This window comes from Parambassis ranga, chromosome 6 (assembly GCF_900634625.1).
Source record: "Parambassis ranga chromosome 6, fParRan2.1, whole genome shotgun sequence".
NCBI classification, from domain to species: domain Eukaryota; kingdom Metazoa; phylum Chordata; class Actinopteri; family Ambassidae; genus Parambassis; species Parambassis ranga.
The window spans coordinates 3,705,891-3,716,734 of record NC_041027.1 but is presented as its reverse complement, the minus strand read 5'-3'; the positions used below and the strand labels follow the sequence as shown (position 1 = coordinate 3,716,734).

Sequence of the window (10,844 nt, the reverse complement as noted above, 5' to 3'; positions counted from 1 at the left end):
TCTACACTTCTCTTAAGAGTTCTCACGAATGCACTGTGGGAAATGCTTGGTTAGGGTGTATACACACAAATATGACATGATTAAAATGTCACTGTGGGCCTCCGTCACACAGACCTGGCGTGGAGCTGAGAGGGACTCTGTGTCTTGCTCAAGGACACGTCAGAGGGGCGTGCTGGCCACCACTGAGGTCTAGAACCCTGATCTTTGCGGGCTCTCCGGTCCAGCTGACATGTCATTTTAGGCGCAGAAAAACATACATTCACTGGGAAAAGTTCTTGAACGGCGCGGCACACGGAGTGGAACCACAAGAGCCCTGTCATTGCTCTCCGGTGACAAGTGGGCCTGTTTTTACACCTTCCTTCTAAATAAGGAAGCGGCCTGACAGACATATGACCACCGACCCAATTTGGGAGCAGCCCGAGTAGCGTCCCAGGCCGCTGAACGCCACCAATAAGCTCTCTTCTCTTCCAGTTCAGCACTGACCGTAAAGGCTATTACCCTCAACTCTACAGATTTTCCCTGCTGTCCACACTGTCTCTACCTTTGTATTATCCCAGCGGTGAAGTCAGCATGATGTCATCTAGGGATGCGATAACCCTGGCAAGGTTGAAAGAGGGTTTTTGGTGAGTGGTAGCCCAGAGGATTTATTCTCAACTATTACCGAGGGAGGGAGGCTGACAGGGGGAAGAGAGAGAGAAAGAGAGAGTGTGTGTAAGAGAGAGGGGCGCGGAGGAGCTGCAAAACATGGTAATCACCACCACCAACATCACCATCACCATCACCTCCAGCTCTGCCGCGCACTCTCCTGTCTCCTCTCCTGTGCACCGGGGCTTCATGCCCAAAGTCCTGATCTGCGCTCCAAAAATAACCCTCAGCCAGCATGCCGAAGGAAGCAAAACAAGAAGAGTGGTATTTTTAGGGTCATTAATTTCGACCACGTGGCCCGAAGGTAAACCGGATGGCCGTTGCGCAAAGGCTCCTCGTCAGTATGTCCTGCGAGGCCGGCACGCCGCACTGGACGCTGACCGCGGTGGTACTCCTGGGCTTTCTGCTGGGGATCGTGTCAGCGTACCCTTTACCGAGCAGCAGGACAAATGCAACTTTACTGGAGAAACGATGGGAGACCCTCTTCTCCCGCTCTGTACTGGGGATCTCCGGGGAGAAACCGGAGCTGAACTGGGAGAGTGACTATCTGCTGGGCATCAAAAGAGTGCGGAGGCTCTACTGCAACGTGGGCATCGGGTTTCACCTTCAGATCCTCCCCGATGGCAGGATAAACGGTGTACATAATGAAAACCAGTACAGTGAGTTATACCTCCACCAATGTAATGCAATAGACATAAAAGAGAGGCAGAGTCAATAAGCATGGATCTGCGATGAACAGGCTAGTCTATCCCCTCTATTAATTTGCATGATCATATCTCGTCCGACTCAGAGGGAGAACTACATTTCTTCCATCATGGCAAAAGACAAATCTATTAAAAACAAGTATCCATCAGTACTGAACACCCCTCTTCCTCCCCCTCCTCTCCAAGCTCAACCATGTCATGAATGTATGGACGCTTTTAGACACAACTTATTTTTACGCAGCCCTGTGAGGGCGGTCCAGAGACCAACAGCCGTGCACGTCAATGCAATTACTGCAATTATTGCAATAACCAGAGTGTGCTTAATTGACGCGCCTGGATGCAGAATGTAAAGATGGAGAGAAAGATGCAGAACAAAGGCTCAGCATGCTGCGCAGCAACCTGCAAGGTTACACCCATAGACGCAAAGACAGCACAATGCTACATGATGAAACACACTGAATTAGGATGCTCGGTTGGTATTCATGTATTTTGCCTCTCTAATGTAATAACCCTTTGTCCTGTATTAGGTCTAATAGAAATTTCTACGGTGGAGAGAGGAGTAGTGAGCCTGTATGGGGTGAAGAGTGAGTTGTTTGTCGCAATGAACAGCCGTGGAAGGTTATACGGAACGGTAGGTATGCACAGTATCCCATTTTTTTGTCCGGCAATGTTAGTTGAGTGGATCGTGAAATCAGGACATAGATGAAAATTGATCTGAATTTTTTTTTTTTTAATTTTCCAATCATATGTTTTTTTTGGGACTCCTGCTGTGTCTGCCAGCAGGGGGGCTAAATATTATGTGTTGCGAAAGCTACATATTTCAATTTCATCAGTAGTTTATAAAGCTCTATTTAAAGCAAGTGTGCTTGGCCTGTTGGCCTATGGGTAAATAATGATGAGGTTAACAGATGTTGAGCTGTAATGTGGTCATGCGTGTGTGTGTGTGTGTGTGTGTGTGAGAGAGAGAGAGAGCGAGGATGGAAACTCCCCCAACGCCAAGAAACCTGTCAGCAGAGCTGAAAATCGATTTAAATTGCAAAGTGCTTATTGTGCAGGGCAGCCCCTTCCATCAACATCCACCCTCCAAAATATAGCCATGTACACTTTACCCTCATGCATCTTTCCTATCATTACACGCAGCTTGATGCCTGCCTGTTGTCTTCATATAAATTTCTTAGAAGTATCACAAAAGCTGCTTATTTAAGAATGTCTTACAGATTAACACATCTTCAGTCTAGCACTGTAGATCCCTAACAAAACATAATGCTCTGTTCTCAAGCAGGAAATTGTCTTTACAGCAGTTAAATTATTATAAGAGGTAAAAAGATACACAGGACCAAATGTGTTGGTCCCGGTTGTCCAGTTCTTTGAATTTAATTTCTATATTTTGTAATGGAAGTAATGAGCTTTATTTGAAACATCAGCTAAATGTGTGAATATTTTCAATATAATTTTATGTTTATCTTTATGGCACCATCAAATATAATTCGTAGCATTTGTAGAAACTCAAAGGCTGAGCCATCACAGTTGTTCCTGTATAAATGTGCATGCTGGTGGGGGAGGAAACATTGTGTTTGGTGCTGACACATGGCTGCTGGTTTGTTTATGGTGGCACGCATATTTGACAGACAGAATGTGAGTTGCTTATCTGGTCATGAGTGATGAAGCGTTAGCTTGTGAGCAGGCTGATGGTCTGATAAGAGATTTAATTAAACCACATGGTCTCTGATGGAGGGTATGTGCTTTGCTGCTGTACACTGTGCTGTACCCGTCATGTACTGGCAGCACTGCATAAAGCAGGCACTGCAACGATTAGATATAGATGTATTTTATACTAAATATAAACTATACTACACACACTTATTGTATGTGGAAGAAAGTAAATATCTGATATAGTTTAATATGAAATACACTCAGAGTGCTTGATATTATAGTCTGATTTTTGTTCTGCAGATTTCAGCTTTAAATTGTTAAAGTAAGTTAACAGGTTGGCATTTTAGGAAGCACCTTAATTTACATTTTGGAGCAACACCACTTTGTTAAGTTAGTTGTGCTGCTTTTTCAAACACTTTAACGCGTTTGTTAAAGCGTTTGAGTTAGATTAAGTTAATATTGCTGGAAGACTGAAGAAATGTTACATCATTAAAACATTTTCCATTATCACGTCTCAGGCAGTCCTCACAAGCAAAACATGTAGTGGTTGCATTTCAAAGGTGATTGATGTGTTTAGAGTTAGACTTTATTATTGGTCATTATGCTGCTTGCCATAACAATGTGTTATTTTGGGAGGTTGAGACTGGCACTCAAAGTACTTTGGTGTCTGTGAAGATGTGTTGAAATTCATAGTTTTGTGTGTTTCACAGTCTTTTTTATGTTCCGTCTGTCTAGAAGCTGTTGTTTCTGTCTGTTTCTTGAGCATTTAATTAAAACGCACGCTCTCCGTCTCTTTGTTCCCTCCAGACAGTCTTCCATGACGAATGCAAGTTCAAGGAGAGCTTGCTCCCAAACAACTACAATGCCTACGAGTCTCTGGTTTACAGAGGATCCTACATAGCACTCAGCAAGCATGGTCGCGTTAAGAGGGGCAACAAGGCCACCACTGCCATGACTGTAACGCACTTCCTACCCCGAATATGACGAGCAAAAACCGGCAATAACAAACTTATTTGCACATGTGGATTATTTCCCAGGTAACATAAATACCATATACGTACGTACAAACACAAAAGACAACATGGACTGTAAAAGAAAGAAATACAGTTATATCTGATAGTATTTATTCAAACTTTATATGTATATTTGGGTAGCCTACTTTGTATTAGAAATGATGGAAATGCCATTCTTTGCTGCTTGTATGATTTTGATCATTTTGTGATGATTATGAAGGGGACAGAGAGGTGTCATTTGTCCCCTATGTTTTTATGGGTGCTTGCTGAAATTGGTCAAGTCCTTGCCCTGTCAGTGGATGACAGGTCATCTTTCTTTGGAAATGAAATGGATACATTATTACCTCAAAGCACCATATCCTGAGAAGACAATGTAGAAAAAGAGTAATGTGTGCATGAAATTTCTATTCAGAGGAATGCCTGTCTACTTTGTTGCCATCCATCAAGGACTTTTCCTGTCCGTTCTATGTTTGATTGTGTCTGTTCCTGTCAGGGCAACTAGAGCACTTGCCAATATGGATCTTCTCCCTTCGTCATGAGTTGGCGGTGCCTTGAATTCCTTCTTGCAGCCGCCTTACCCTTGCATGTTAGAAACGTGGTGCTCATGTCAGAAATAGGAATGATACGCAGGTCATCACTCCCTCAGACACCACTGAGGGACTTTGGCCCAATTCCTTGAGGGCCAGAGGTTTCTCTGCTTTATTTTCTTTCCATAATTAGATCAATTAAGTAATTGAGAATCTATGCTGCACAGTATCCAGTGGAGCCTCTTGTTAATATGGAAAGCTAGATTTAGAGTGAGCACTCGATCCTACCCGCCATTATCACATCCAAGGGAGCTTCGACAATCCCAAGGTTTTATTTAAGTTTTGTAGCTAGCTCATCAGGCCAGATTGAGTGTGTGAATGTGGACAGTGTGCAGAGGGAATTGCTCAGTTTGATAAGACACTTTATTTTTATCATTTTTTGTAATTTGTTTATTGTCAAGCACACGTCAGCAGGAAATCATGACACTACCGGTGTGCCAGTTTTCCCCCAGTTTAAATTGAGGTTATATGGTCTGTGTCGTATTGAAGGTAATGTGTTTATGCAGAAATGAGCCAGATTACAGAGTAGTTCCCTGTAACCACTGATCAAAATACTGTCACTGCTTAAGGTTGGGTCAGAGACATGTTGAACTTATTGGGAGTTCCTGATCCTGGGATTCGCAAAGATTTTTAAGATATTTGTGGTTTGCTATATGGTTTATTTCAAAAGAGAAGAGTATGAGCAATGTTGAAAAAAAGAGTGCTCCAAAGGGTTAACTTAGTGATTTTTGCACCATACTTGAATTCAACAACTGTTTGTTGTTTGTTGCTCCTACTGTCAGATACTGTAATTTTCCATTGTGGAAACCAGAGGGGACAAAGATGATAGAAAATCTGGACAGAATGGACAGAGGACTTACTGCATGTGGCACTGATTGTTTGTTTAACTTGGCAAAGATGTGAATACTGTGGGGTAAAATACCTGAGCGTCAGACTGCACGGCCCCAGAGAATCTTTTGCATCTGAGCCATTTTTGTACCAAGGTCAGAGATGTGGGGGCTTTCTGTTCACTGGGTTTCACATGTAGGTGGTTTTTTCCTGCTTCTTTGCAACATTTAATTGTTGCATTAGAGACCTCTGCACCTATTGGATTATTTCTTAAAAAAAGGACGGTTGTGTTGTAATGTGCAATGAACGTCTAAATGTTGACATGTGGTGCGCTTGAGCTGGATTTTAATTTACGTTGGTACCTGATCTGCAATATTGTGTAAGTAGCAATTTACCGGTATAAAACCAGCTTGGTGAAATATGATTAAAAGACAGTAATGAGGCTCTTTTATGTCATATTTTACCTAATAACCCTTCTAACTGTAACACACTGACAAAATGTCTGTGAGTGACACACCCTTTAAACTTCAGCTTCTGACTAGGAGCAGAATGTGCAGTTTGAGCATGTTTGTGTGTGAGCATGTGTGTATGTGTCCCACTGAGCACACTCCTGTCATGTTCTGTGTCTGCCAAAGTGACGCTCGAGATGGTATCAGATCATTTTACCTTGAGTCAGGAATAACAGGGCATTGTCTGACTGTGCAAACGGATGCACCGTACAGGAGAGGACACAGATGAGATGGATGAAAAAAAATCAAAAGATCGAAGCAGGGGCAACTAAAGGGTGTGTGTGCGTGTGTTTCAAACGATAGCACTGACTGGTTTAAACTGGTAGTTATGTAGCAAAAGGCCACGTAAAAAAGAAAAGAATAAAAAAAAAAAAAAATCTAATGCTTCCAGGAAAGAGAGTCATGAGTTGCCTGGTGGACTGAATACTGTGATCAAAGAGAGCAACATGAGACTCCCAGGATGTCATGTTTTTATTTAGGTCGATTTTTATTTTTGCAATGAGTAACATTTTTGGCTGTTAAGCCCTTATTACTGATCTGAAGCGATCACTTGTAGCTCTTTTATTTAACTTGGTGGCACCGAGAAGCTGATCACAAGAGTTTTTTGCTTGTTAAAAAACAAAAAAGGTGCATTTTGCAATTTTTTTGTGCAATTTATCAGGCGGGAGTAGATGCTGTTTCTCTTGCTAATCTTTCATTGAGAGCGTGACAGATCAAAAGTTTTTAAATACTGTATGTCATTTCTGGTTTCTTGTATGTTTCAGAGGACACTGTCAGCCCAACAGCTGATTTGAGCGGCAGAATGGGAATTGTAAAGTCACAATGGCTCCTCAAACTGTATGGGACACCTGATAAGCTGTGAATATTATTGACACCAAAAGTAACGTGGTGTCAGATGTTCAAAGCTAAATTATGTATTACTTACAAGTTCTGCAATGTACTGCATGATGCTGTTTTGAGGCAGGAAAGGTTGTACAATACCGCAGCAACTGACAGAATGGTGAGAAAACATCACCCTTACTTCCTTTAATTCCTCATTATGCATGTGGAGTTCTGAATGGACTTGTCTTACCCCATTTGGTTCAGAATCCAGTGTCTGGATTTTGCCATTGTGCTTATTCTACCTGTTCAGCTGTTTTTAAAAATGTGTTGGTTCACAGGGAACTGGAGGTCTGTGGGCAGAACTGGGATCAGACTTGTTGTGTGTATGAGTGTGTGTCCCTGTGTGCCGGCAGCCTTTGTGTTTCTCTCAGTTTTCTATTCCTGCACTGAGGGGAGAGTGCTTCCTCTGAGTCCCCCTCCTCTTTTTTAACATATACCTCACCTTCTGCCTTAGTTCCGATTATTGAAATGATTGTAAATTAGTTTGAAACAGCAGACTTCTCCAATCATTTGTTTCTGAAAAAAAATATGATGATGAGTAAGTAAAATACTATATTACAAATGGTTTTCCTTTTATTTTTGTACGTATGTGCTGTGCACAGCAGTCAACTGTATTCCTGAGACGATAATAAAAGACGTTTTGTAAAATATGTTGTGACTGGATCCTTTAGTGGAGTGTTTGATTTCTCTAAATGACCACTGAGAAACTATGACTGTCAGTGAAAATGATAACCTGCCTGCCTGTCATGTGAGGTATTTATCCTGTATCTAGCGCCCTCTTCTGGTGTAGTGGTAGAAGGACATGATTTTTAAGTTATGTGACTGTAAAAGCTTAGTACAGTGTTATATTAAAATTGTTTTCAAATATTCTTTTAGGGTTATAGTAATTTAGTTTTTAATTTCACAATTTACACAAAAAGTTTATATATAATTTATATTTAATATGAATTTGTTTGGACTAATCATTATTTAAAACAATAATGTGTATGAAAAGTTCTTTTTACTTTAAAGGATGATCTGTTGATGTGAAGCAGTCTATACAGACATTTTGCCTCCTCAGATGATACCGTATGATTTCATAATAATTGTTTGTAAAGGGTCGCCTAAACATAATCCAAAATGTCAGAAATAGGCAGAAAGATTAGCATAAGTATTCCATATAACAACAAAGTGATTCAAATTTGCATTACTAATTTGCAAGTTAACTAATTAATTAAGTGTGCAGTTATTAAGCAATATATCATATACTTTCTTTGGATGTCTGTCAGTATATTTTTGCATGGTCTTTTATTTAAGGTATAAACTACTGATCTGATTTCTGCCTGTGTCTGTATGAGAGCTTTGAACAATCAAAGTTTACCAAAATGCTGCACTACCTTAAACATTAGAAACAAGAGAGGAAAGTTCACTGCATTTTTATGAGTAAAAGCCCGTTATTCTTACCAACTTTTGTCTCTTGAGTGTTACTCCTTTTCATCACCTCCTGCTGCCTCTTCATCCTCCTCCTCTGCTGCAGCCTCTGGATTTACAGGTGTAATGTTTGCATTAGATGAAAGAACAACTTCCATCTGAAAAACATGTTATGCCAATCAAACTGTCCTCTTGGTGCATACTTCTGAAACTCTGCTTTTCCACCAGAGCCTACATGAATTCCACCCATGCAACCCTTAGCCACAGAAAACAGGTCCGCTTTTGGTAAATGAGTTAGCCAGTTTATTGACCCTCTGTTTAAATAGACCTGTTGGACTTTCTCCACCTCCAGTGGCTGACCATACATCATCCTGAACATTTGTGCTATTAGACAGCACTACATCTCCACTGATCATGCACCTGGCTTTCGTCTCACTCATAGTGATAGCTGTACATGTGTCTGTACCTGTGGAATGTAGACCGAGGCTCCAAGACCCAAAACAACAACCACAACATCGGCCGGGAAGCTCCAACACAAGAACAGACATACCTGCTGGGACAGGACGCTTCAACTCAGAGCTGCATGGATCAATGAAACAAGCTGTCCGCAAACACTTGGGTACGTCTGACTTTAGCCAAACAACAAATTTTATTATAAATTCTACAATATAAAAGCTTTTTGAAATATTCTGGCTTGATTTGAGTTCTCACATTAGCCATATTTTATGTTTGAAAGCTATAAGAATGCACCACATGATTGAAAAAAAAAAATGTATTATACAAAGTTAATTTTGCACATTTCTGGGCAAATTTAAAGACGTATGTTCCTATTGAGGCATATTTTGAGTGTCATCTATGCAAACAAACGTTTTCTAGCAGCCAGGAAAGAAAAAACACTAAAAACTATTCTAAACATACTACAAATTCTGTCCTTTTTTTTAGTTATTTTGCCAGTGAGAACAGCTTCAAGCAACTTTATATCAATATTTGACTTGAAAAGAAAGTGGTTCCTCTGTGTGGGCAGAGAGGGGGAGCTGTACACCTCTGTGAGTATTCCTTTACATTAACTTAAATGGAAACACAAACTGAATGTAACCCACATTTCTCTATTTTTTTGTTTTTTTGGTGTTGACCAAACACAGAGACAAAAGGACAGAGAAGATTGTCTCTTTCGGCGCATTTGGTTAAATGTGGCACACCGCCATGATGCATTTTATTCTTCGAGTGGGAGCCGCCTGCTCAAACTGAGAGCTGAGCTGCAAGGGAACCACCTGGAGCCACCTGAACCTTCTGTAGCCCTACTGGGGAGAGCCCTGAGCTCCTTGGTAAAGAGACAGAGGAGGAGTGACGAGGTGAACCCATCTGATCCCCTAAGATCAGAGTCACATCCCTCACATTCCTTAAAGGATCTAAAGAATGTACATCATGGCAAGTCTGATCAGGACCAGGCAGGCGCAGTGTCCAAAGAGACCATCACCTCCTGTGATGACCCCCTGAGGGTTTTACAGCCCAACAGACCTGTCAGTCCTCTCAAGACTAATATAGCAGACCAGGCAGAGCATGAATAGGATTGGAAACTTTATAAGAGTAAGAGGCTGAGAGTCCGTAATGACAACTAACTTCACATTTGAGTATGATGGTGGGACACCCAGCTGTATGAGTGAAAGCCCCAGAATGACTCAGAGAGAGGAGGGTTTGTTCTTTATGGGTTGACCTGGAAACATTTAAATATATTTAACAGCTTCTGAGAAAAGAGATAAAACATTTTATAAACTCCTTGAATCAATTTCTTGCATAAGTTTTTATGGAACTATTATGCTTAGGTTTGTACTCATAAACCTGGTTACATCACATTGTACATGTCCTCTGTTTGAATAACAGACGGAGGATTTGAAGTTTGGCAACACTGGACTGAACTCGGTCCAGTGTCCTGCTGTCCTTTAACCTCTTTAACCTCTGTTAAAACTGTAATCCTTCGGCCAGATGTGGCATTTGCATATGTAAACAGATGTAATCTGTGAGTAATTTACACCTAAATGTGTTGAAAGAAATAGTTGAGCAGTACATGCCGTTAATGGAATCCAAGTATTCTACACGATCAAAATCTATCAGGTGCTGGACACCAATAGTCACAGCAATGAAAAGTATTTATTTATTGGAATGTGTTCAATAACTTTCTTTCTCTGTTTCATTATTTATACATTTCAAGTGTGGAGAAATAAATGCTATATTCTCTGGAACATTTTGTTTGCTTTGAGAAGAGGTGCCTGAAATACAGAACGTAATATTGTTGAAAGCACTTTCATAATAGTATAATACCAATTCAGTAACATAAGCAGAATGGGTGTGACAAACAATCAATTCATTAAGTCACAGACTTTTAATCTAGCACTTAAACTGTGGAAAACGTAGGGATCATCAGGCAGGACACTGATTTTTGAAGATCAATAAAAAAAAAAAGGAATTTCATCTTTAAATCACACACATGCACAAAGCCCGAATAAAAACTGGTTAATTACTTCACTCATGTTCATGTTTACATTTGAGTCCATTCAAGTTATAAAACGTCGATTGCCAATGTCCAATTTTCTAAGGATCGCCACAAAAACAATC

The 10,844-nt window shown here is 40.7% G+C and overlaps 2 protein-coding genes across 3 annotated transcripts; both read left to right on the top strand.

Moving 5' to 3' along the window:
* Positions 1 to 39: 39 nt before the first annotated feature.
* LOC114437730 (fibroblast growth factor 6-like) lies at positions 40 to 7,437 on the top strand. 2 transcript variants are annotated; one of them, XR_003670931.1, is made up of 4 exons: positions 40 to 1,304; positions 1,877 to 1,980; positions 3,810 to 4,039; positions 6,704 to 7,437. XR_003670931.1 is itself a non-coding variant. In XM_028408593.1 (3 exons), the coding sequence occupies exons 1-3, from the start codon at positions 959 to 961 to the stop codon at positions 3,984 to 3,986; spliced, it is 627 nt and encodes a 208-aa protein (XP_028264394.1). In that variant the 5' UTR covers positions 43 to 958; the 3' UTR covers positions 3,987 to 7,437. The 2 variants fall into 2 exon arrangements, 1 of the variants encoding a protein (XP_028264394.1); XM_028408593.1 differs by having other exon boundaries at positions 43 to 1,304; positions 3,810 to 7,437.
* A 1,142-nt stretch (positions 7,438 to 8,579) lies between these two features.
* On the top strand, positions 8,580 to 10,013 carry LOC114437395 (uncharacterized). The gene is made up of 3 exons (XM_028408051.1): positions 8,580 to 8,850; positions 9,174 to 9,277; positions 9,374 to 10,013. Exons 1-3 carry the CDS (start codon positions 8,646 to 8,648, stop codon positions 9,797 to 9,799), a joined length of 735 nt encoding a protein of 244 aa, XP_028263852.1. The 5' UTR covers positions 8,580 to 8,645; the 3' UTR covers positions 9,800 to 10,013.
* Positions 10,014 to 10,844: the final 831 nt, after the last annotated feature.